At 37.4% G+C, this 27,669-nt stretch overlaps 1 protein-coding gene across 7 annotated transcripts in view; it reads right to left on the bottom strand.

The window, feature by feature from the left end:
* The window catches only part of RALYL (RALY RNA binding protein like), a 374,493-nt gene extending 355,944 nt beyond the window's left edge, over nt 1-18,549 (bottom strand). For 2 of the 7 annotated variants that reach the window (XR_013184450.1, XM_077186838.1), the window contains exons 1-2: nt 17,305-18,549; nt 16,300-16,386 (exon numbers count right to left, since the gene is read on the bottom strand). Coding sequence is in view for 1 of the 7 variants with exons in the window: in XM_077186838.1 (XP_077042953.1) it covers nt 16,330-16,386; nt 17,305-18,150 (903 nt within the window). In the remaining 6 variants the exon portion in view is untranslated. The remainder of the gene's footprint in view (nt 1-16,299; nt 16,387-17,304) is intronic. The other 5 variants (XM_054638208.2, XM_077186852.1, XM_054638241.2 and 2 more) reach the window with 5 other exon arrangements.
* Nucleotides 18,550-27,669: the final 9,120 nt, after the last annotated feature.

Here is a 27,669-nt window from a genome sequence, read left to right as displayed (position 1 = left end):
AGCACTTGTTTAAATAGAAGGTTTTACAGAGGACTGCACAGAAAAGAGAAGCTTCAGGTCTTAGAGACACACTAGCCCAGCACCGAGTTTGACATAATTAAGCATATCCAGAGACTTCTGAAAGTCATATAAACTCTACAAAATACCAGAGACATTGAAGCTGGAGGAGGCAGAGGGATTGTGTGTGTCAATTTTTTTTGGTAATGTTTTTGAAAATGACTGATTTGGATTAGGACCCTTTTTATCAAACTAGATGCACCAATATCACCACAATCCATAATACTCTAATTTATAAGCAGTTTTAATAGTAAGATGGGGAAAATACCTTGTGTTGGGATTTGGAAAAGCACAAGTGGGTGAATAAATAAAAATTTAGATGATGGCAAGATTCCTGTGTTTATAAAAGAGAAATTTACAGAGTTCTGTCTTAATTTGTGTTGCAATAAGTTGGTTTTCTTAACTGCACCCCCTAAACGTGATACAATTTTGGCTATGCTTGTCATATAATTATGGATGCCAAAAAATGGCAATTGTGGATGTCCTTCTATAGCAGCCAGCTGAATTGAGACTCTCAAAACATATTACTAGCTAGTTAAGTTTGACTTTAGTAATTGGTTGGGAATCTGACTACAGAAAACATCAATACTGATTTTCAAGAAATTACACTTTATCTTATCTGATACTATAGCATTTTTCAGTATAATACTGCAGAATAAAGTAAGAAGGGTATTTTCCACCAAGATGAAACTTCCACCAAGATTTCAACTCCACAGTATTTTTTGTCCACAAAATGTCTATTATTCTGAGACAAACAAGTGAATTGTAGGATCTGACTTAATTTAATTATGCGATTGTATTAAGTATAAACGTACAATTAAAGACTTTGAAAAGATTCAGGTTTTGGAGGTTGATGGGTACTTACCTGCACAGCCAAGGGGGATCTTAACCAAAGCCAATACAAGCTTTGTATCAGCCAGGTTGAGACTAAATATGCAAATGAAATTATGTACTTAAGATCAAGCAATATTTTTCCATTAATTTATGTCAACTAACTTTTTTTTTTCACAGAAAAAAAAGATTTTTTTATTCTGGCTTGTGAAAACAACTACCTTAATTTTTAATTATTCAATTGTAGTCTAATATGTAAGGTTTGTTTAAAAAAAATCAAAAACTTTATCTGTCTTAAGCAGAAACTTGTATCTTATCTGACACCATATATGGTAAAAGATAAGGTCATGTAATATGTAGGATTTCATATATATATATATATATATTTAATATATATATTTAATATATATATATTAATATATATATATATATAAATGTTGTATGGAAGGAATGAGTTCAGCAGCTTCTCATAGATTCTCTTTAACCTCTTCTTTAATCTCATAGATTTCTCTTGGAACATAACTACTGCATGAAAGTCAGCTAATTTAAAAATCAAAATTAGGTGCATGTATTTTTAAATTTTTATCTACAAAATGGAGTTTCCTGAAGACTTCACTATGATGAGTTCTCTATTTGTTAACTTGGATTTGATGTCTCTTTCTACTTCACCTGCTCTGAAACATGCTCTTATTATTCTATTAATAAAGGCCCCTTTTTTCCCCTTTTTGTTTCTCCTTCTTTTTAGATTGAGGTTTATTAAAAGGTGTTGAAGAAGATAGATACATAAAAAAAACCTTCCAAGATAAAGAACTTCCTGGGGCCTTACAAAAAGAATACAAGAACAATGATATCATGCCTCAAGTATAACAGAAGTCTTATATACCATATTATAAGAATGAGACAAAAAATGTTAATAGAAAAAATAATTTAAAATGCATAAGGATGTTTTTACTGATTATATTTTCAATATACTGCTGGTGATAGGATCTGACTGAATGTCTTCATGGGGTAATGTATGCAAATACTTTAGAAGATTGCACACTGAAAAGCATTTAAATATTTACATTGTGTGTATTGTTTTGAAAAAAAAATTGTTATTAATGCATACATACTCTAGTACAGAATCTTGAACACTATTGGTGAGTTGAAATCTGCATATAAATCACGTGGATTTGAGGTTGGAACTCATGTTCTATGGTTTAATAAGCTCTTAATTTCACTTCCATTGCTGGAGTTCTCTGCACTTTGGCTACATAAATCAATAAAGCTTTCCCTTTCTATCATTACTTAAATGATAAGCATTTGTAAGGTCTTAAAAATCTTGGATGAAATTTGCCTAATATAATAAGTGCCTATAGAAAAGTTACTGTTCCAAATGAAATACATGAACACATATGGGAAGCTGAATGTCACAAAAACCAGAGGACTTCTTTCCAGAGCTTCTGCTGGGACACAGAAATGACCAAGCCTGAGTGGTGTGTTTTGTTCATTAAAGCATGCTTCTGATTTAAAATCTTATTCTGATACTTCCTCATGCATTGGTTCAAATAGAAAATATGGTTCAAATTTATAGCTTCCAATAGGAAGTTACAAGGCAATTCTCCAAATGCAATTTTCATAAATAGTTGTATTTTTACGCTACTATTATTGCATATTTCATAATGAAACTTCAAATACATTTGTCTAGACATGTAATCTCCCTCAACAGAGTAAATATAGACTGTACACATACACATTCATAAAACACTATATTGGAAAAAGATAAGCAAGTTGGCAAAGTCAAGGAATACAAAGTTAGGAAATGCCAGAATTTAGGAACTTATAAGCTACTGTCAGTTGAAATTATTTCAGGAGTTTTAGTATCTATTTCAGGAGCTGCAATATTGATCTAATAATGTATTCCTACTTCACCTTCTTGCAAGTATACTGCAATTTTTTGTTTTCATTATAAAAAAAATGTGTTCCTGCTTTAAGCATATTTTCTACAGTATATATTAAGGTTTTGTTTTACTACAGAATATAAAGTTGCTGTTAGTTGATATGATCATTAATAGATTGGTATGACAATGTGATCTATCCTGATATCTGTCTAATTGCACAAAGCATCAATCCCTGCATCAACTTATTAATACTAATAAACTATAAAATAAACTATAAAATTAACTATAAAAATTTCATTCTAATTTATTATTGTATTATTATTCTAGTATTCTAATGCCAACTAGCTTCTTCTGAAAATAACTTTTTCTTATTCTTTACTACCAGAACAAACAGAATGAGCTATTTGAACCATATCAGCTCTTTTTCAATTTTAGTGTACCAGAAAAGCTATATAGAAACTAATTTCATAGTAAAAACAGCATTGAACTTTTTATATTAAATCAAATTTTTCTAGTGTCATCAAAATCCCTGATTCAACAGGTACCAGAGTATCTACTCTATTGCACTAACACCCTGTTCTACATTTAAGAAACAAATCCTACTGTGTTCTGTGTATTGAAAACAGAAGGTTGATCTTGCTTCCAATGAATTCAATAACAAAGTTGTTACAGGCTTAATTAAAAGAGCAGAAATATCCATGGATATAGCTACAAAGGAGTACCTTCTACATATCACAGTATGTGCTGTACTACTCAAGATACATGGGAAAAAAAAAGAAAGGTTCTTTCATGAGAAAATTTTTTGCACAACATCTCATCTTTAAGAAATTATATCCTCAGATAAAAAACCCTCTCATGTCACAACCCAAGTGTATAAATATTCCAAGTGTTGCACAGCTGCCAGTGAGAGCAATACCTGACTCCCAGTTTGTCTAAGCTGCTACAAGCCACGCATAGCAAGATACACATTATATGTTCAAAGAGTACCTGGTATGCCTTGTCCTTAGTATATTCACTTAGAGCATCTTTTGTATGTGAAATATCTTCTAGATGATGATGGCAACCCTCATTCAGCCTTGTTTTCACCGCAGTTCTGCTTTCCAGGCCAAAGAGAGATTGCCAACATATGCACTAAATACTGCAGATGCATAGATGACTGTCTAAGGCATCATGCACAGTAATCTACATTCCAAACACAATAAAACTTTCACAGAAGTGCTGAACTCAGGCTTTTAACTCTGTATTTACTAGAGATCCCCAAAATTCTCTTGACTTTCAAAATTTTCACTATTTTCTCAGTTTTTCAAAAGTTGACAAATTCTTTGTTTCTCTGTGTGGACAGCAGTTGAGAGGTAACTATCATAATTTGGAAATCTTCCTTTGCATTTCAGTGATGAAGTCTAATGTCAGGAGAATAAAGCAATTCATTTCAAAACATACATGTTACACAAAGCAACTGATACCAAAAAATACATTATATATAATGTTCCAGAGATCACAAAGTATTTAATTTGAAACAGAGAGTTTATAAAGTTTAAAGTTTATATGTAAGTAGCATTACCCTTTCAGGAAAGGATCAAGGCTTTTGAAATTTTCATTAGGAAGTTCCTAGAATCTATTACTGCCCTTCTATAAAGTACTTTACTGATGCACTGAAAGGCTGTAAAACATAATAGTAAAGAGCTGGTCATAAAAGAAATTGATGATTATGGATTATACAGTAGTTACCTTTTGAAGTGAAATGGTAATTGCAATATGAAATTATTTTGTTGCACACGTAAGTGTTGCAAAGTAAAGTACAAAGTTAAAATATCTAATATTTGTGGCAGAGATGATAGAATGGTAGCACTGAGATTAGGCAAAAGATTTGAGTCAGTGAGAAAGACATCATCAGTTCACCTGTGTTTTGCAAAAACTTGCTTCAGATCTGTTTGCACAGTTCCTTCATCTTGCTTGTGTGGGCAGCCTTACTGAGCTCACCAGCACCAGTGTTTCCAGAATATCTACTCAAAGGAGCAAAGTCAGGGTTCTCTCTTTTGCAAATGACTCTAAATTCTGAAGCATGGGATACATTGCATCACATTTCAACAGCAGTTGAGGACAAGTTTCATATTGCATAACTTTTCTTTGTACTATCAGTGAAGTTAGCTGAAGTTAAGGTAGACTTCCCTTAACTGACCTTAAACAACACTTAAGGCTGAAAAACATGGCCTGAATCTCCAACAAGACGTATGCAGATTGCCTGCACCAGTGCTACCTGCCTTTAAACAAATAAGCTGCACCTCACACCATAACTTTCTGAAGGTCCAGGAAAGTCTTCTACAAACTCTCTCACTTTAAATAAAACAAAAGGAAACAAAAGTGTTGAAAGTAGTTCCCTGGTTCTAGCAGGGAGCTGGACATGGTCTCTGCCAAGCACGTCGTGCTGCATGGAGGAGCTCCTGTTTGTCCTGTGGGACAGTCACAACTCTCAGTACAGTTCTCTGGGGGATCTGAATATCTCACCAAGTTGTTCCAAAGGGCTTCCACTTTTCTTAGAGACTGCCCAGAGTTTGGAAATACCAAGTTCAGAGGCTCTGAGTACCCCAGTGATATGAGAAACTTGCTATTCAAATGTGTGACTCAAGTAAATTGAGCACAAACAATCAAATTCTAAACACATAAAAACAATACATCAGACATACATCAATGGCAACAAAATTTAATATTTCCTGTCAATTAATGAGGCAATAGTCAGTTGCATCAATTTGTAGTGCATCTTTTAAGAAACTTTACAATAAAGTCCTCCAAAAAGTTAATAAAATTTAACATATGCTTAAACATAAAATCCCTGAAAGAAGCTATTGCTTTCTTGCAGATTTATATAATTTTTATATATTCATGTATTAAATAGCATGTTTGCATTTGACCTATAGTATTTAGATTTTTTTTCTAGATGTCTTTTTAGGATATAAAATTTATTTCAACCTTTTGGACCCAATTGTTCTGCTCTGGACCTGTTCCATCAGCATCTGTAATAAATACTACTCCATCTAGAATATTTTGACATCTAACACCTTTCCCTATTCAATTTCTTTAATTGATCATCGTGTCTAAAAAGGACTTGGGAATTCTTAGTATTTTCTATTTAAAGAATTAAGTCTTCAAATTTACAACTGGGTCTTGTTTTGCATTGACTCAGTAGCTAACCTTTGCCTTTTCTTTATCAGGCAGATTGGTATAGGGGAGCCACAGGACCAATTTAAGCTCTAGATTTAGGAAATACTTTCTTAGGAAGACCATTTACTGAACCTACCCTCTCTATTAACACTCCCAAAGCCACCTTGTGAGATGTAAGGGATTCCTGGTGAGAACAGCTGAGAGGAAGCAAGTACCTGTAAGGACTGAAAAAAGGCTTAGCCAAAGTGTCCTTTTAGTCCTCCACCTTCACAGTGGTCTACCTTATCAGCTGGGAAGAGAGACACAGCACTGGGACCAAGCCAAGAGCCAGACCAGCACTGAGTCATGGGGTCCCTGCATCTTTTCTGACAGTCACTCTGCACAGGAAAATATCAGATAGCATTCCTCACTCTGGTGGGAGCATTTGAACTACAAAGCTGAATAATACACTTCAAAATTCAAACTAAATGAAAGAATAGGAATAGTTTTTAATTTATACTCTCTCAAAGAGGATAAGGAGTAAGAAGGACCCCTGGAAAAAAGCTTTGAAGGAAAGGGAGGTAAAAAAGAAGTAAATAAATATCAGTAGAAAGCCTGGTTTTGAATCCAGATGAATAAAACTGAAACACAGTCATGTGCAAACTGATTTAAAGGGTTCAAGTTGGGTATAAAAGCAACAAGAAATCTAAGCTTTGTCTTGCTACTGAACTATTAAACCACTTCATTCTTTCATAGTCAAAGATGTAAGACTACTAGGAGGAAAATAATCCTACTTCAAGAACCACTTACATGAATTGCATCATGTTATATTTTGTGAGAAGATGAGTATATTTTCTTGTGTAAAACACTTGTTGTGGTTTCATTCTTTAAGGAGAAAAAAAGAAAAAGAAATTTATGAAATATCTGTAGTGGTGTAGTGGTGATGAAAGCTCAAGTAGAGAGGGAGTGAAGCCTGAGCTAGAGGGGAAGTTAAGGAAGAGTGGGGATTGAAAACATGCCCATTGTCTGGAGCCTTAGCTGAATCACTGGGAATTTTTTCTCCATTTTTATTTCTGCCCCTCCTCTTTCTACTCCTCTCCCCTCTTCCACCCCTCTCCTATTGCTTCCTTTTCGTTCATCCTTCTGAGCTGTGCTGACACCAGGTGAAAGGTCCAGAGCAGGAGGAAAGGTCCAACAAGTCTGAAATTAAAAAAAAATTACAAATAAAAGATAAAAAAGATCCAGAAATTCAAATGAACACACCCGACATTTGTAAATATGCTTTCCTCTGTCAATGCAGATCAGTGTGACACAGGTCTCTATAGCTGGGTTGACTTTGATCTTGAAAAAATCTGAGAGTGTAAAGTAGCCAGTCCTATTCTGATTATGATGATTATTTACAACATTCATTAATATTTGTGACCAAGTGTCATGAATTTCTGAATCCATTTTTAATGTCACACTATATACAAGATTAACTTGTACAACAAATTAAAAATAAATAAATGTGGCATCCCTGAAACAGTTTATTTCCTTAAACTGAACTGCAATTATTTTTCTTGTAATCTTGCCTTTCAAAAGCCTGTCTCCAAATGTGTGATCCTCAGTCTAGGTGCCTAGACTACCTACTCACCCAGAGCAGCAGGCAGAGAGAGACTAGAGACACTGAATTTGTGTTTGGTTTATATGCCCTACACTCAGTGAGAAATTCAGTTGGGCCTGTGTTCTGTGTTCTGACAATCTGTGGTCTTTTATATTCCTGTGACAACACTGTGCTCCTAACTCTGAGCAGAGACACAAGAGTGAAAAAGGAAATGTTATGGTGCATAAATGAAAGCAGGTAAAGAGGCAAAAACTTCATGAAGTCAGCAAAGAGTTTTAGCCTTGTAAATCTGTTTTATGTGAACACTGCTCAGACAATGCATTTTTGAGGGACAGTACAAAAACTTAGGTTTGAAATATAAATAGAATGTGAAGAACAAAGACCAAGAGGTGATGAAGTGTGTAACGTGACACGGTAGCTGCAACTAACAGTTTATAGTCCCCAGAGAATATTACTGCGCTTATTTGAAGCAGTTATTTCAAAGTGCTGAGAACTCCAACTTTTTAACTTCCCTTCTCAATTCTGACAAGTCCGTAAGATTTCTGAGTCTGTGCAAACCATTATATTATAGCTGTTAGGGCTTACAGCTGCAGCTTACTTTATCATGGTAGTAATACAGTGGTATTTGGGCAATTAACTCTCACTATACTGAGTTTTGCACTTACTCCTATAATACCAAATGGTTCATTTCTAATTTGGATTCAGCTGTAGTTTGATGTCAGTGAAAAACATGGCCTGTGTGAGCAGTTTCATGATGTCTGCACAGCACCCAGCTAGTGCCAGGCCAAGAAGATAAAACCCATGGTGGAAGCATGTACACTACTTTCATATACTTCAGTACCTGTAGAAAACCTTACAGAAAGCCCAAACATATATTGAATGAAATAGCTGAATTCATAATTTGTGGAAAAAGAGGATGATATCCCAACATATTGTGTAGTGTCACAGACCGGCCGTTGCTCGCCATCCTGCTACACACAATGACTTGGGACAGATCTGAAGCAAGGCACTGAGGTAAACTGTATAGAAGAGCTGATTTTAAAGACACTAACAGTCTTATAAAACTCCAGCCTTCTCTAAAAAATTACCTGAGACAGGGAAAACTAAAATCTATCTGGTATTCAGAAGTACAGGTTTTACTGTATGTACATGAAGATACCAGCAGCATGCTATCAGTAGCAAAATATTTCCCCTACATTGCCTGGATGACTTCAGCTCACAAACTAAAAAAACCTTTATAGTTTCAAGATCCAACTTCAGAGATATCAAATTCAGATCTTCTGCTGCTGATGTACGAATTATTTTTAAAATATATCTTACAATGATTCATATTTGCAGTACAATTAGCTGATTCCATTGCCACCCACATCATTATTCTGTTTCAACTTCAAAGGTTTTCAAAAGATGTCCATGATTGTACCCAATAGCTTAAGTCCCTGGTTTTTAGAATAAGACTCTGTGAGGAGAACTCATTGAAGGATCAGCTGTGGTTGGATCACATTATAAAAAGACAGAAAACTGGGTGAAGCGATACAAAAAAGATGTGAAATCTTGGTCCTATCAGACATCCCTAGGAATTTTGTCATAGCCTTTAATTAATTTGAAATATTTAGAAACACATTTGTATGTCTGTTAAAAGAATTGCTGGAGAAGTTGAAAAAAAATCAAGTAATATCTTAAAGCCATGAAGATTCTAGTGGCCAAAAAATATTTTTTTAACCAAATATTTCATTGCAAATTTAGGATTTGAAAGAAGTGGAGGGTTGGGGAGCATGCGATTTATCTCCTTTAACTTTATCCATCAAAAAGTTAGGAATCTGTTTTAAATGGGCCATCTAGGTTCTCTCTCATCAGTGCAAAGAGAGAGGTGTTTTAGGAAAGCTGTTCATCTCAGCTGTCCATAGATGCCTCTGTTGGGATGTAATCTGTAATTCTCTGCAGGAAGAGAATATTTATCTCTGTTGACTACAAAGCCTTGAGCTACTGTGTTAGACTTCAATGACTAACTTTTAGATAGCTAAAATGATGACTAGCTTAGTTCTAAAAACCTATTTTTTAAACAGCAAGGTTAAGTGAGATGAATAGAGCCTTTTGTGTGAACCACTTCATCAAAAATCCACAGAGAAAAAAAAATGGTTTGACATGAAATTTTGACCAGCATATGTATAACTGATTTTAATAATGCCAGACCCTAATTCTGCACCTTTGTATTTTTACAGCACCTACTGGAACAGGGAACATGCTGGCAAATGGTAATCCAGCATGCTTTTCTCATAAAATAATAAACAATAAAAATAGCATCAATGTCCTGATAAACTACCCCCGTAAAGCAAAAGTGGCATAAATGCAGTTTCTCTTTTCATTATTCACAATGTACATTAATTGTCTACAGCTTACAAATGCTCAAGTAGAAGATGGTAACCTCTCCAGAGCCAATCTTGTAACTGTATCATTTGAAGAACTCCCATTTAACTGGAAGTTGTATAGGCAGGAGAAAAACTTAATTGCATCCTTCTTCTTCAGTTTGGGAGAAAGAAAACAAAGTGGATGTGAATTTATGCAGTAAAGAGTACATTAGAAAACTGACCTACTGTGCAAGACCTCAAGTGTTGGGTTTTATCCTGTGAAATCAGTGGCAAATACAAGCTGAGAAATGGGTAGCATGGTTGATGTTTGTGTGTTTGTGTGTGTGTGTCCTACTTGGAAAACAGTAGCATTAATCCCTTTTAAAGGTACCCAAAGACCAAAGAGGAAGTTTTGTTTTAATTATACCTTCAAGGGGCATAGTCCATAGACACTGCATGACAGTTAGCATAGCACATTTTTAAATTTTATATTACTTCTAATATTTATTGTGTGAAGGATCATTTGATAAAATATTTTAACAAGATAGAATGAATTTTCTTTCATAAACAGTAACTTGCATTACAGATCAAGCTCAGAAGCATGTTGCTGCAATTATCAAATGCACAGTGTTTCATTGAAAAGTCAGTGAGTTACTACTGTAACTCCCTGTGCCCACAAGAAGAGCTGCTAGCATGCACTAAGCCTAGAGCGCAGGCCTGGTGTGCAAAAATTCACCAGGGTATCTTTATCACTTTCACTTGTATTGTTCTAAAAAAGAACATCTAGGATAGTGTAAACATTTTAGGGCTTTTGCACTGCATTATAACACAAAACAGAAAGGAAAAGCAGCATTGTCAACACCATGCAAACATAATTCTTTGACACAGAAACTCCAATTTTTCAGTCAGTCTAAAAATACTGCATGCAAGGTATACATGTGCTGTGCCTCCTACAAATCGTAAAGTTACCCTGATTTAACAAGATGTGTCATATCTCTTTGACAATAGGTCCTGTTCACCTTCTATGCAAAACTCTGAGCAGAAACAGAGACACCTTTTTACTGAATGAACTCTACTGATGTGATGCTTTCCTACAGAACAAATTTAGGCTCGTTTCAGTCAGATTAAGAATCTCATTAATACTGGATTTGTGCCAGATATCCCCTTTTTGTTGACCCTGAACACCACAAAGCACACAACTGACTCAAGGCAGGACCTTGAAGAAGGCAACCAACGTGACTGAACAGGCTGAAAAAAAGGCTGTTGGTATGGAGCACAGTGGGAACAGGGACCTGACTTTCACCAGGTTATTCAATAATCACCGAGGTCCAGGAGCTATCATTGTATTCTTTATGGTCTCTTGTTGTTTAAATAATTATAATAATGGCCTGTACTGCCTTTTATAAGCTATTGCCCGTCCAAAGGACTACAAGATGTTCTCAGAGGACCATAAAATGAAATACATAAAGCCTGAGCTGTTTCCAGAGCTCCACCTTGACTTGGTTGCTCAGAGACTGCACATTAGTAGAGGCAATAATCACTGGCATCAGGAGAAGGCTACCTGGGAAGGACCACTGGTGTAAACCAAGTTCAATCAGACCTTTGGGTATTTTGGGAGAAAGACTTGTGAGTGTGCAAAGAAAAAATAAAGAATCTGGAAAGTGTCATTGATATTTCACCACATTTATACCCACTGTTGGTCATCACTCATAAGAGAAAAAAAAATACCAAAAAAACCCCACCAAAAAACAAAAAACAACAACCAAAAAAAACCCCACCCAAACAAAAAAAACCCAAACAACTTCCTGAACCAGAAAAACCAGAAATGCAACTGTATAATGGTTGAGCCCCAACACCCTGGCAGGCCAGCCAGGACATAAGGAGCCAGGGGTCACACAGTGATGTGCCAGAGAGGCAACTTATTAACTCTGTAGCTTTTGTCAAGAGGCAGCAGATAACATAGGTCTGTATAAATCCAAAACCAAGAAAGTTAAACTCTTAGTTATTAAATAAAAGTATTGGTTAAGCCCTGAAGGATAATCAATGTAAGATTTTTGCTAATTCTCTATGACATTAAATCATTAAAAATCTCTCTGGGATTCTGTCTATTCATCTACATACCAGTATTTTTATTCCAAAATACAGCAACAATAAAAACATGTTATTTTATTCACACTAAGGAACCTGAAATTTACTTAGTAATTTGAAGGTCTACTTGATTTTTTAATTGTTGGCAGGTTATTCATTCAGATAAAAAATCACACTTCATTGTGCAAAAATAAACTTTCTCAGAAATACTGCCAAAGCTGCAGTATAAATGCTTTTGAAAGATTAAGTACATTAGAGAGATCAGAGTGTTATTTTGAAATAGAAAAAAAAAAAAAAAACAGGGAAAAAGGTACAAATTATACCAATGTAGGTATGTGCAAAACAATAATCTTCAAGCCATCAGTAATTGTTTAAAGATCATAAAAGTAAGATTGGTACCTTCACAAAGGTCAAAATGTTGCATTTTATTCCTTATACCACTTAAAATCAGCTTTTTTTTTCTTCTGTCAGTCTGGATCTGGGTTCAAGGGAGCTAAAAACTGGATAACTATGTAGACAGTGTCACAGATTGCATAATTTTTCATCAGGAAATACTCACCTTTAGCCTTCTGTTCAGATACTCTGAAAGTACTTAAAACATACAGGATTTATCTTCAGAATTTGACAGAGCACCATGTCCTCTAAGACCAAGGGAAGTTAAAACGTTCATCTGAGGGAAGACCTATCAGTCTTTGTAATCCTACAATTTAAACACTATTAAGCTTTTTTATCTTTTAAAACCCAAAATGTAGAGAAGGAAGAAAATAGGAAAAAATTACACTGTGAAAGAGAAACAAACTGCCATAGAACAATGCTTTAGAAGACTAGAGAGCTAAGACATAAGCAACCTGCAAAGACTGTAACAAGGTAAAAAATTTAAAGAACACTGTATCCAACTTTCACATTTATTCCTGATAAAAGATTGTGATACAATATTGCCTCAAACCTGTCCACATTCCCTTCCCTGGTATGAATACAAATTACTAAAACAATATGTAGAAAACTCTTGAGAGTTTAAAAACCAGAGTGTTGCAGAAGAAATTCCCAAGAGTTCTTTTCTGTTGCACTGCAACCAAAAAAATTCAGGTTGGTTAGGCAGAGTGAAGGAAGGTCCACATGATGCAAACCTCAATTCACCAGAGGGCATGACTGTGTGTGTGTGGCTTCAGGTGAAAATGTTTGGGCTGATGTGAGAGCCAGAAATCAGACTGCCATATTTTCAGCTGAAAGCAGAACAGATCAGTCTGGGCAGAAGAGCATTTGAATGCAGCTTCCCTGTTTCTGCTGCAGCATGATTTTGGGCAGAGCCAGTCTCAACATCCCCTCCCAGCACCAGTCACACTTTTGGGAACCTCTCCCAGTTAAGCCCAGAAATCATGAGGGAAAAGGAGCTGCAATTGCTCTCTAAAAATATACTATACTCTGAAGAGCAAAGACATGGAGAAGGAGCCTTGCTGTATAAGGTCAGCAGTGGCAAAAAAAAAAAAAAAAAAAAAAAAAAGAGAATAAATTGCCTGAAAATAAACTTAGGACAGAAATTCTGTTTCTAAAACCATGAAAAGTGAGGCTCTGCCCCGCCTTCAAGAGGTGCAGTGAGAGTGATACCCCAGGTAAATTTAAACCAGTTTTTTGAATCTGAACAAAATAAGATCAGCCCAATATCACAGCAGACAGACTTCACAACTCCACAGGCCACTCAAGTTCTATCTCCCATGTTGAAAAATGTAAAAAGATAGTCTTCTTCTACCAGTTCAGGCCACTACAGCAGCTAAAGCCACATATTCATGAGTCAGCACACTGAATGCTATACAGTTTTACAGTTTCTCATTTGTGTTCACCTGTTCTTTTTCATTTGCAAGTAAATACTGATAATAATAGTTAGTTATGGAAGAGGAAAAGAAAAACTGCTTTCCAAAGATTTCAGTTTACAACCCTTTAAAAAGGTATCTTAAACCCCTGTATAGTCCTGAACACCAAAACAGATGTAAAGAAAAATAGAAGATGTCATTTCAGTCTAGACACCCATTACTTTCAGGAGCTAGGGCAATATGACTACATCCCATGCTATATAAGGAATATAATGATATCATCACTTGTAGATGCAAAGCTGCAATTTGTAGGCAAAATTTTTATTCATCTCAAATTACAAAAGGACAATTGTCTTTGACACTAACTATGGCTTTCTAAAACATTAGTCACAGCATAACTATAGAAGCACCAAGGCAAAACCAATTCCACCAACCTAAATCATGCTCTGCCCACATACTGCACAGAGGTAGAAGGATCCTCTTTCAAAACTGGCTCCTTTATTCATATTTTAAGGTCCCAAGGCTGTTTGATATGTATGAACTCCTACAACCTCAGAATGCTGCAAATGAAATGTATGTGTGTTCATTACCATACTACTCAGACAACAGGTGCTTTGTGGATGAAATCTGGTGCTAAATAGAAAGTTTTAGGAATGCACTATCTCAGACTTCGAGATAAGACTAGGTGAGCAGGATTAGCTCTTCACTCAGCAACTACCTGCACAAAATTACTCACACAACACACCTGCAGTATTAAAAGAAAGGACAAAAGGATCATTCTGGAAACTGCTAGCCTAGTTATTTTATTTCAGTGCTTTAGCAGTATCAAAATATTTTGCTTACTGGGAGTTGCACCTAATTTAAAGAAAACACTTCATTTAAATATAAGTAGGGATGGAAATATATAAAGAGGTAGAGAATATAGTTTCAGTCTCTCTTGTTTTTAATGGCTTGCTTTTAAATTAAGTAATGAAAAAATAAGCAGGCTGAGTCTTCTTAAAATGTGGAGTAATGACCCAACAGATCGTAACTATTTTAGAAGAGTCATCATAATCTATCATGGAAATATCTCAACTGGGTTTTAGACACATGAATTATTGACCCTGTTAGGCTGCCAAAAGTATTTTAACATGTCAGAGCAGAATTCATGCATAAATATGTGCAAAATATTTTTATTACAGTCAAGCTGGAAAAAAACAGTGTAAATACAAAATAGTTATGTCTCTGTGAAGATAAATGAATTTATTTATTTTTCAACATGACTTATTGCATGATGTATACATTTTTACACTTTCTACTTTAAAGAAAGCTGTTACACTGCAAAAATTTAAACATTAGCATTAGAAGCCTCAAATTTCCAAATGCATTTGTAATTCTCTGAATTATATTTGCTTATATGAAAGTGACAAAAGAAATATACACCCTGTAACTTACTTTAGTTTCCACGTCTGAATACATGGCATATCTCTATAGTCAGTTTTAGATCCTTAAATGTTCTTTATGTAAAATGCAGTAAGCAATCCCATCACAATAAAGTAAACAACAGAGAGCATCACAGAACATTCAGCACTTGAACTTTAGCATAATATTACACCATATTCTCTCCGGAGGGAAATAAATAAATAAATAAACCAACCAACCTACCCTGTCATCTGGAAAAATCTCTCCAAATTGTGTTTTACAGAACCAATATCCTGTCTGTACATCAGGGGCAGCCTCTGTTAAGCATTTAAGTGCCCTCAGTGAAAAGTAACAGTTTCTCCTCCAATCCTGAACTCTCAGTAACCAGCACGGAAAGTAACAATTTCCCATTCCCTGTCAGCCAGTGGTACTATTAATCATCAAACAAAAACGAAACACCTTCAAGCAAAGATCAGCTTCTGATTAATCTCCATCCCAATGAATTAGACTCATAAGAGGCAACCTGCTGCCTTGTTTACGCCTTTTTAATATGAGGAGCAGAAGTTGGATATAAGGGTTTTCTGCCCTTAGGGCTGCAAAATATGCCTCATGTGGCAGCGAGCCAGCTCTCCGAGGGAGCCTCCTTTGCTGTTCCACAGCTATTTTCTAATGGATAAATTTAAACAGACACACAAAAACACACGAGTCACCACAATACATGGCCGGAGCTATTGTTTTTGTCTAAAGTCCTGAGAGCATCTGTACTCATAATGAGGATCTCAAGGTTCCATCCAGTTTCGGTTTGGGCTTTACTTTTGGCTGTTTTGTTTATTTGTTTGTTTTGTTTTTTTTTTTTAATGCAACGAGGAGAGGAGGGGTGTCTGGATTTTTTTTTTCCCCAGCTGACTTCCCCTCTATACAGCACAGCACATAAAACACCTCTCTTCAGCTTTAACTGACCTAGGCTCAATTAGTGCAACATTTAGCACACATCCAAGCAATCACAAGGCAGAGATATTAAGTCCTGTCCTCATGTGTATTGCACAGACACGTTTAGAAAGGGGTGGAAGGAGATTTCTTTTTAAAAAAAAAAAAATCTCACAATGTAATTTACACAGTGTGGAAACGCCTACAAGGAGATGAAGTACCTGCACTGGGGAGATGTTCAGTTGTTCACTTCATCTTCCGTTGACAAGGAAACCAAACCGCACTTCATTCTCCAGGAAAACCTTCCACTGCCATCATTTGAAAATGTATTTATTTGTATATATGTATATATCTATCATCATCATCATCATGATAACAATAACCATCATAAAACACTGCTGGCAAAAGAATAAAAAGTGAAGGTGCAAAATGTGCAAAAGTAAGGATCATCTCTTTGGCTTTCTGTTTTGCTTTGTTATCTTTAGGGAGGAAAAAAAAGTATTTAAAAATGATGACTGCAACATGCTGCAAGAAAAGTTTCACATTATAAATAGGCATCAAAAACTGAAGAAGAGGAAAACCAAAAAACCCTGCTGGTTGCACTGTTAAAAAAAAAAAAAAGAAAAAGAAAAAGAAATAGTAACAAAAATAATAAAATTAACATCTTGCTCTGTGGCTTCCACCAGTATTGCAAGATTACAAACTCTGTGTAAACACTGCTGTAAAATGCATTTGCAATTCCCATCTCTTTAAGGAAAAAAAAAAAAAGCCCTTAAAAAAACACCCAAAAATAAAAATAAAACAACACCAGAAAAAAATCCTCTGCAAAAAGAGTTAGAAACATGCCTTTTCTCTTATCTTAAAAAAATAAGCATCATTTCACATCGCTTTTCCGTGCCACAACAAAACCAGTTGCATATATAGATATATAGCTACTAAATGTATATCAGTTGTTGCTGGACTGGCAAGTCTGTGTTATTAATATTATCATTTTTCATTCCCAGTGACTCCCGGCCCCAGCAGCACCTTTTGCTCACAGTTTAGTAACCATCGCATGCTAGGAAAAAAAACTTGTCATCAGCAAAAGATCAAATCCATTTAAACAATAATCAAAGAGGAAGAAAAAAAAAAAAGAAGAAAAAAAAAAGAAAACAAAAAAAAACCAAAAGGAAGAAAAAAAACAGGACAAAAAAGGAGGACAAGAATGTCAGCAGAAAGGTACTCACCGAGCGGGAGTAAAAGGGAGGAATAAAAATGAGAGTTACTATAAAATACAGTATGGCGGTGGAAGAAGGAATGAGGCGCTTTTTTTTTCTCTCCTCTCTAGTCTCTGCCTCCGGCAACCGCCACGTGATCCGGAGCCGGGCGGACTCGCAGCCGGGAGGGCGCAGCGGCGGCGCCGGGCGCGGACCCAGCCCGAGCCCAGCCCGCTCCGCTCCGCAGCCGCCCGGCTTCGCCGCCGCCCAGCGCTCCGCTCCGCGCCGCCGCTGCCCTCGGCAGGTGCCGCTCGCCCCCGCGCTCAGACACGACACGCTCCGCTCGGCTCCGCTCCCTCGCTGCCGCCGAGCGCGGGCACGCAGCCGGCCGCGCGGGCGGGGTGCGGAGGCGGGCGCGTCCTGCGCGGCAGCGCAACTTGCTCGGCGGCGCAGCGCGAAGTTATCGCCCGACGCCGCCCGCCCGCCTGTTGCCCTCCGGCCGCGGCGCCGCCGGCCCCGCCGCTGCAGTGCCGCTCGCCCCCGGGAGTGGGGCCGGCGGCGGGCGGAACGGAGCGGAGCGCCGGGGTTTGCCCGGGTGAGGGGTGAGGTGCCCCCGGCGGCGGCCCCGGTGCAGCACCGGGCTCCGAGGCGTGTGCGCCCGGGTTCCCCCTCCCGCCGATCCGGCGGGGGATGGGGGACTGCTGGCGGGGGTACCGCGTGTGCGCGCACGGCGGGGGTAGCCCGCCGCCCGCCTCGCCGTCTGCACGGGATGCCAGCCCCGATTCCTCCGTGTGTGCGGGGGTGCCCCTCCCGCAGCTTCGGCTCAGCGTGGGTGCGCGGAGTACCCCGGCAGGCAGACAAGGCAGGCAGGGGCATCCCCTGTTGTCACGACAGCTCCAGGGCACCGCTGCTGCCGGTGCAACATGGGGGGCGGGGGGGTTCCCCTGTGCCACTCCTGCTCCGGTGTGTGCGCAGCTCGGGGTGCCTCGGTGCCGAGGCTGCAGTCACTTTGAGTCCAGTCATGTCTGAGCAGCGCTGCTCCGGCTTCCTCCGGAGAGCGGCTCCCATGTGCAGCGGGGGAGAGGACAGGTATCACGGGTCCCATCCCTTACTGCTTCTGTTTCCGGGCTTCTGCCCAGCTGCACGGCTTCTCCCTCCTCCCGTCCTTCCAGCGGCCGGGCTGATGCTTCCCATCACAAAGTTAGTGGCCGAGGTGGGAATGAAGTGCTTTCGGAGGGGACCATTCACCGCTGGGTCCGCTCCCGAGAGCAGCCCGCAGGCGCAGGTGGCGTCCGCAGGGCAGTGGGCTCCAGCCGGGCTCACCCCGGCCGCGCAGCCTCCCCCTGCACCGCTGCCCGCAGTGCTCGAAGTGTTCAGGGTCGAGCCCCTCCGGACTCAGGTGCGGCCCTGAAACAGCTCCGTGGCCGGCCGGATGGCAGCTCTCTGTCTCCCTTTTCCTTTAATGTACAAAAAATACACTGGAGAAGACTGTGTGCTACTGTTGCTGAGAGTTCCCTCAAGACGCTTGCTTTTCCCTTTTTAGCTCTCCTCGCATGTCTCCTTATTAACAAACGCAGCAGTCGCAGGGAGCGGCGGCTGGGGCTGCGAGCTGCTTTGCTCCGGTTCCAGCTGAAGCAGAACTTGCGCAGCATTGCCAGGCCACAAACAGCCGCCTCGGCTGTGTCCTCACTTCACTGGCCCCCAAAATGTTCGCAGCTAACAATCACACACAAACTTACTTATGTACTGCTTCAGCAGTAGAAGGAAGAGCCACAAGAGATAAATTAAGAGATGAATAGAAGCACACATCTGTGAACCAGGCACTGTGATGGAGCAGTCCAGCCAGTATTTTCCAATACTACTGTACTTCCTCCTCCCCCCTTCTTCTTCACACTTCTTGGTTTTTTTTTGGTGGGTTGATTTTTTTTGTTTTTGTTGTTTTTTTTTTTTCTTTTTCTGTTTTGGTTTTTTTTTAGAACCTGTCTCTTTTCATCCAGGTCAGGAGGCAGGAGATACAGTCAGGCTATTACTCCATAAAAATTACTCTAACCAGTCAGAGGATGCCCTGCTATATAATAGACTGGTGAGGGCACCAGCCTGCCTTCTTCGCATCCTCACAGAAAGATTTTTCCCTTGCCCTCACCATTTCTTTCTTTCTTTCTTTCCTGTCCTGTATCTCTTCCCCAGTGTTTCCAGAAAATGAAAAGAAATGCTCCCTTTCTTCTTTGCTCTCAACTTCTTTTATGAAGTATAAAAAGAGCACTGGCCAAAGTTTAAAAATATATATAACCAGCTATGGTTTCTTGCTTTCTTTATATTTTGGCACTGGGCTTGTTTTGGCATTTCATAATTTTCTTCCCCTGCTATGTTTGGCTCCCAGGAGCAGAGCTATACATCTGAGAAGATTTAAAACAAATAAAAAAGCAAAATAAAGGAAGTCTTTAAAGATTAAAAAAAAAAAATTACAAGAAATTGGAACTTTTAGTGTGAAAACTAAACAACTTAACTGTACAAAGTTGCATGTACACATGACAATAAACTCAATCATATTGTCATAATAATATCACAAACTGTCATATCTCGAGGTTTCAGGTGTGGGAGGAGTATTTCCTTGGATGGTGCACTTCAGTTTTGCGTAGCTCTAGGTACTGCATGTATAAATACAGTTGAATGACTAAGGCTTTTTTTAATGATATTTAAAATGAAAACATATTTGCAAAATCAAGATGTAAATAAAAATCTTATTTTGTTGTTGCTTTTCAGTTTCCATGACTGTTTATGTAATATAAGACTGCAAATATGTCTTCCTGAAATAACAAAAGTTAAAGGATGGTGTTTTAATAATCCAGAGCTGTACAATAGATCTGACTCGTAAATTATTTGTTGACACATATAGAGGATCAGAACATGTACATTTGGGACAACGTATTTTATGTATTATTTGTTCAGTAGAAGAACTTGGAATAAGGTAAATTTGCAAATATGTGTGTTCTTCTTCTCAGTGTGAGTGTGTTGACTGGTTATTCTGTAAGTGAATTAAAAAGTCATTATTGATACACTTGGCAAATGCAAATACTGAAAGGTGCAGGGCTTAGGGGCAGCTTCCAGACCAGCTCTAGAACAGTGCTGAGGGGACCAGAAAATGGAAATAAATCACTTCATCCTGTAGCTAGCATTGTAAATATGGTGAAAATTAACTGGTTTATTAGAACTTAACCTTAGCTTTACCTATGGAACCGCCAAAGTACACTTCTGTCACTTTTCCCCTTAAAATCCATTAAGATGAAGTAAGCACTAGAGGGTAAGAGGTGCAAGAGGTTTGGCAGGGGTGCGTGTTTGGAATAGGTAACAAGCAAGAAAGAGCTTGGAATAATGCTGATTTTACAGAATCCCAGCAAGTGTTTATTCATCGATGTCTACTTTCTACATTCTGGCCACTCCTGCTGGAAGTTTCCTCCAAAAGCAGTTGAACACTTGATGCTAGCCTGAAATGAGGGAAAATTCATCACATTGCTTTGTTATGAGCAGTGCTTAACAAAGTATACAGTAAAAGAATGTAGTTCAAAAAGAATGAAAAGTAGGATCACAGATAATTTTGAGAGCAATCCAATACATGCAAATAAGGTATCTGCTGGCATTTTTTACACTTTTTCTTCTGCAGAACAGCAACTGAGTTCCACTGCAACATGATTTAGAGTTATTCTCAAAAGTAGCAAGGAATTCTGGGCAGAAAGTGAATGAACTAACACTTCTACACTTCTGCTTAGCTACCAGCACAGAGTTGCTTCCTAAGGCTCCCAAAATATTGTACTACGCAACCAGTGCTCTGTGGCTTACACTGGGCTCGCTAGTCTTCAGTCATGCCATGCAGGACCAATATTTCATATCCCTTTCCTGTACCTTTGCAGTACCACTCTCTTCCCCCCTTCCACCTCCCCAAAGGAGCAGAAATAAATATATTCTGAGATTACCTAATTTCCTATGATCTCTTTTTCTTGATTGTATTAAACTTCTGCGCCCTTGGCATAGTGCTGCTGCTGTGTATACACATTCCTTAGACAATTTTCTTCCCTTTCTACTGGAACTGGTATTGGAGAAACACACAGTTGGTTTTTTTTTATACCACTTTCAGTGCACTTACACTTTCCTAAAATAAAGAAGCTTCTCTTTGCACATAGTAAGCAAATAGTTGGAGTCCAGCACTAAGGTACTGTCTTTGCAAAGATCCATCACTGTGACTCAGCAGCCTGAAAGCCTGAGCTAAAGTTGCAAACAGGTGCAAACAGCTATTAGTGTCTCCTATTGCACTGGCAGAAGTCAGCTAAAACAATACCAGATGCAAAAATAGCAACAGTAATTATAAAAATAATGATAAAATAATTAGTGGTCCTTTTTTGAAGATACAGCTGCCTGAGCCTGATTTAATGGCTAATTTGTATGTAATCCCTTTGCAGCCATTCAGTATAATTATAGGTTTATAAGGTTGTGGTGGGTGTTTTTGTTTGTTTGTTTGTACATGTTGTTTATGTCTACCATGAAAGCAGTAAAGGGGAAATTAGTTGACCAGTAATAACTGCTAAATGAAAGAATTACTTGAAGTTACCTTTTTAAACCATTAAAGAAAGAAAAGTGCATTTCTCAAGCACTAGAGACTTAAATATCATCATTTAAATCCATTTGTGTGTTGGCTTTATTTTGATTAAATTTCTGTACCTTAGACAGTATCAAGTTGAATTACTTCACATTTTTAAAGTACACTCCAGTTCATGTGATAAATATGTTACTTTAGAAAGAACTTTCATTCATCTGTTTATCACTGCACGCTATCATTTTTCTTGCTTTTTTTTCTACAAATGTATTGTTAATTTTAACAAAAATCTGTACTTGTTCTCCTTCTGCCTCTCTTACAGTTCTTTTAAGACACTATTTATCTATACAGTGAAGGTAACTCAATTCTTCTTTTACCACCTTTTCATCTGAAATTTCCAAGTGTCTGAGCAGAATGAGGGTTAAAAAGTTCAGTAATAAATGACAGAAGGAATAATGGCAAGGCAGCTCTGTTTAAAGGAGAGCAGATAAAGTACCTGGATGATACACCCACTATGTAGGGAAATGGAATGAAAAATAGGGAAGACTTTCAAGGAGCCTTTTTACCTGCTTCTGTCAGATGAGAGAGCTTTCTGAGAGTGAGTTTTTAGCTACTGAATGCTTTGTTCTGTGTAAAGTTCAGTCTTTCAGCCCATGTATACTGTGCTTTTTGAAACAATCCTGATCTGAGGACAGAGCAAAGAACAAGCTTTGTGTCCTTAAGCTACTATTTTCATATGCTGTTTTATATACATAAATGAAAAGAGACATCTGCATTAAAAGTCACAGAGAATCTCATGTACCCCACCCAAACATCCTTCCTAATTTCAAGATTATTGCCTTTTGCTCTTTTAATGTGTTCTTTTCCTGAAAGGGTTAATTAAAAAGTAAAACTTATAATAAGTGCGTGTTTATTTGTAAGTTTTGCAATAAGTAAGACTGGGAACACTGTGAGATAAGGCAGCTTATGACCAAATTCACTGGTTTGCACCATCTGTTCCTGTTCATTCCTTGTCTGTATGACAATCTTTCAATTTTTCCACTGAAAGAGAATTCAAAACATAATTTCGGGGTGGGGGCTTGTGGTTTTGTTTTTAGTTTGTTTCTTTTTTTTAACATGTGGGTATTGTTTGTTTGTGTGTTTGTTTGTCTGTTTTAATTGTGTTGTATCAGCCAGAATTAAACAACAGCTGATGGCTGGCACTTATGGTTGAACTTGATGGCACTGAAAACTGAGAGCACATTTATAGGGTTAATCAGACACAGCACTGGAAAATGTGCCCTTGCCTGAACAACTAGTGACTCAAGAAAAATAGAATATGTGGTACAGAAGATTGAAAAGTGAAAGAAAAAAAGAATGTCACAAATTTCTGGCACTTTGAGAAATAGGGTCGGAGACATTTTTAAAAATTAATCTAAACTGAGAAACCTGTCTTTGGTAGACACAATGGCAGAGAGGAGCTTTGTCTTCTGTGAATCAGATCTCGTGTTCAAACTGGGCACGTAAAATGAACAAACAGGTATTAATATTTTAAAGTTTAGTTTAAGTGATTCAGCAGCCATAATGTACTTTTGTGTGAGTCAGAACTCAGTTTACCACTCAAGCATTCACCTCCCTAAACTTTACAAGAATCCTTCACCTTCTTGCCTTCAGCTGCTTCAGTTTTCAGAGATGTGAATGCGACATGAGCTACACACAATGTCCTTCTTTTACTACAGGGCATTGTTTTGCATTCTGAGTACCATTTGTGTGTGTTGCATAAGGCAAGGATAGATGAACAAATAACTATATGACTATACAGCTAGGCTTTATCATAATGGTTGTCCACTAAGAGGTGAAATAAGGTTGCACACACAATTTTAATTCAGGATTTTCCTGAAGAAAAGAAATTGTGTTTGGCATTCAGCTGTTCATAAACAATTTTTTGCATGCAGGAAATGCACGTATATCCATATGTGCATATAGGTACACCTGCATCACGTCCTATTTTTTTTTTTTTTGACCCTGCATTCTAGTTATGAACAAAAGCTTATTTTAGCTAGTTAACAAGATCTGACATGGTTGCAGTCTGTAGCAGTATGGCTGGAGGCTAGAGGATTTTTGTGTATGTTGTTTTATTCATGTGTTGTCCTGGAGAGGATTGGAAACATTATGTAAGAGTGTTAAGCATTCAGTGTCAGGCTCTAGGCAAAATACAGGTGAAAAAAAACCTCCTTCAAAATAAAATTATATACATTTTAACAACTCTTTTTTTTTTATGGAAAGACAATTTGCAATAGAGCGTGTCTGACTCTAACCTCTGCCATCCCATCTGCCCTTCATAAATGCAGAGAATTTCTAGACAAGGGAAGACTTACTCTATAATTACATCAGGTAACGGGGCCAGTCATTTTGAAAAAAATACATTGGCATTCTGAATAGCATTTATTACTTTATCTTCTCTCATTTTTATCTTTTCAAAAGCTTTTTTTCACAATCACAATTTATTTTCTGCATCTCCTACTTTTCAAGTTTTATATTCTCCTTTGAGGTAAATCACCTTGTGAGACCATCTAGACAGGTTTCCCTTCTTCCACCTTTTTTAGGGCAACTGCTCTAAGGTTCTTGGGGTTTTCTGTTTGGTTCTCTCAAATAGCTAAATCTCTGCACTGATGCAGCTCTCTGAGCACCTTGCATCTTGTAAATGACTCAGGCAGCACACTCCCTTCCCTATAGCAAACAGGGAAAAAGCCTGGAAAACTGTTCTTGGGAATGATCCTCCTTCTGGTTTACATCTCAAATTACTTCCATTACAGGATAATGCCCAAAGGCACAATCCAGCCTGAAATACAGTCATCATGAAATATAAAAATGCAATTGCTCTTAACAGAAATTATATAACTAGAACCATTTACAATTCTAAAGCTAAATGTCATTGAATTGTATGATTCCAAATTTTAAGCTTTTTAAAATCTTTTTTTTGGCAGTTGCCAGTAACTCTCATTTATTGTGTTGGATGCGAATTGAATATTTTAAAAGCAAATGGAGACAAGATGCACAAAGTCACTCAAATAAATGCTATTATTTTCTTTGAGATTGAAGCAGCAGTTTAAGCATTAATAAATCCTGGAAAAAATCAAGATTCTTAAATCTGATAGGTCCTTTAGATGGGTAATTGCTGCAAAGACCATGCAATTCAGTCTATATTCTGCTTGCCAACTATTGCCCAAACACCATCTCCCTCAAAAGAATGAAGTCTGCAAATTTTCAGTGTGTGTTCCAGTTAACAATTTTTGAAAAATAGAAAACAAATCACAAATTGTCCATGAAAACACTGTTTATGTAAGAACCTGGTATAGTCTGATCTTCAGAAACTCCAAGCGATCACAAAATTTTGTTATAAGTTCACAGCTCCTCTGGCAGTCAAGCCCATGCTGTTCAAGAGCATTAACAATTTAGGTATCAAGAAACCTTCTGCTTTTCTGTGAAAATACACCTTTCTCTGAAAGAGGGACAAGTTTGTGCTCGCTTTTTAGTGAGTAGATCTGCTATTGTAGCAACAGTCAAAGAAAGAAGCATTTCATTGATGATTGTATTTGAGTATGCTTACTTTGACATATGCAGTGTTTCCATGCCAGACAACAAAATTTCTAATGCAAGCTACAGCATAACTGTTAAAAAAGCCATACTAGAGTAGCTCACACTTGCCTTAAAACTTCACTTTTCCCCACCAACCAACCCAGTAACTTTAGTATCTATTATTTTTTTTGCCACTGGTCAAACCATTTCCCCAGTTTCCCATGTCAAATGAAAACATTTTGAACTGTATAAGGTTAAAGCAAACTCCAGAAATATGTTAAGTAAAATGCCTAATCACACCAAAGAAGTAATAACAAAATAAGACAATCAAGTATTCAAGTGAATGCTGCCTTCTAGTAAATTTTGAAGGCCGTATTTTCCTAATTTAATTGGCAAATGTCTTGAAACTTAATTGGAAAATTTTAGATAATTTTCATTTATTTTAGAACACAAAACAGAACATGATTACAATGGGAGTAACACCACAGGTTATTTCTAGAAGAGATACCATTTTTCACTCGTTTAGGAAAAATCCCTCCTTCTGTGACTTTTGCAACTTCAATATGGAAGATTTTTTTTCTCAGTAGCAGCCTTGCTCAAGTACAGACAAATAGCTATCAGAAAACTTTGGATTTTGTCCTTAGGAGAAATTTTTCTTTTCATTTCTGAAAGGTACTAATGAGAAATACAACTACAAGCACCAAGGTGACCTTGGATAAAACGGTTATTGATAGGCATATTTTTAGAGCTTTTTAAGAGGAACAATTATCAATTTCTCAAGATAGAATTATAGGTATTTACAGGAATGCTAGCTCTTAGCCAACACCTGGAAAGTAGCAGTGCAATTGATAGGAATGAAAATTTAGCTTTGAATCAGCATCAAAAAAATGGTAATTTGGTGATATTAGCAATATCAAGAGAAGGTAAACGTAAATAAGTAGCCCAGGAATACTTTCTTCTAAGCTTTCTCAAACTTGCCTAATATTTTTTCCCTTCTGTATTCCACAACATGACTGCAAGTTGGAATGAAGTGCATTTCTATTCATATATTCCTCTCATCTACAGCCTATCTTACTTAACCGTTCAAAAAGGATGTATATACTCTTGGTTATAGTGATGCTGATAGAGAGTTGCATTACAGCTCAGAAAGAATAATATAAACCCAGGAGAAACCAGTGGGTTTTGGTGACCATTTTTATGATTGAGAATGAGAGGGAGGAGAGAAGGAAGAAATAACGAAAAAATGAACCAATATTATTGGTAATGTAAGCAATCTGCTAGAAATACTAATTGTTGATGGTTTCTAGAATAATAATTAGAATATAACCATTCATATCTATCAATTGTGATAATAAAGGAGTAAATCTCTGACCAGTAAATGTGATGTTCATTTATCACAACAAAATTATATTTTCACCCTCTATCTAAATGTAATCATCTGCACATAAGAAATGTGTTCGGTGATTGATATCTGATATTAAAATAGTTCAAGAACAAAAATCCTAAATCAATATGAAAAGCAGTGTAACTTTTAATATAAGCAGCACATAAATTTTTACATGTCCATTTTCTTTTTATAATGTACATGCACATAATACACACAGAGAAGCATAAAATACCATTCAAAGAATTTAAGTCTGTAGGAAACCATAGTTCTTAAAAATAACAGGAGTCTCTATATTGAAAGCATTCATTTAAGTGATCTTTTTGCAAGTAGAGTATTGATTTGAAGTGAATGCTTTTGTGAGTAAACATTACTTATATTATTAAAAATTTGCAGGAAAGATTTTCAACTCAGTGGAGATCCCTTTTGGCTCCCTACTGCTGCAAGCTCTGTGAGGAATGTGGATTGTCATTAGCCTTTTAAAGCTGAAAACACTCCTCTAGCTTCTTCAATATGTAAGAAAAGATCTCTGCTTTAAGAAAAGTTTGAATTTCCAGGAGGAAATAGTAATGGGTAGAAGGATAAAGATATGAACAAAGGCTTTATCATGGTACATTTAGCTTATTTGTCCCTTTTTAATTCAGTTTTGTTTCTTTGAGAGTGAGACTGGGAGTTAAACAATTAGGCTACCAGACATTCATTCCCTTCTGACTGCAGCCTAGAAGGTTAACCCACTCTACCCTCATGGATATTTATCTCTGCATCCCCATCTTTCTCCTGCTAGAGGTTCCTCATCTTCACTGGATATGCAGTTGATCTGGTTTTGTCAAAATGATTCAAATTTTTTTTTTTTTTTAAATCCACA

The sequence above is a fragment of the Agelaius phoeniceus genome, chromosome 1, assembly GCF_051311805.1.
Source record: "Agelaius phoeniceus isolate bAgePho1 chromosome 1, bAgePho1.hap1, whole genome shotgun sequence".
In the NCBI taxonomy this organism is placed as follows: Eukaryota; Metazoa; Chordata; class Aves; order Passeriformes; family Icteridae; genus Agelaius; species Agelaius phoeniceus.
The sequence above is the reverse complement of the archived record's forward strand: the minus strand, read 5'-3'. Positions and strand labels throughout refer to the sequence as shown.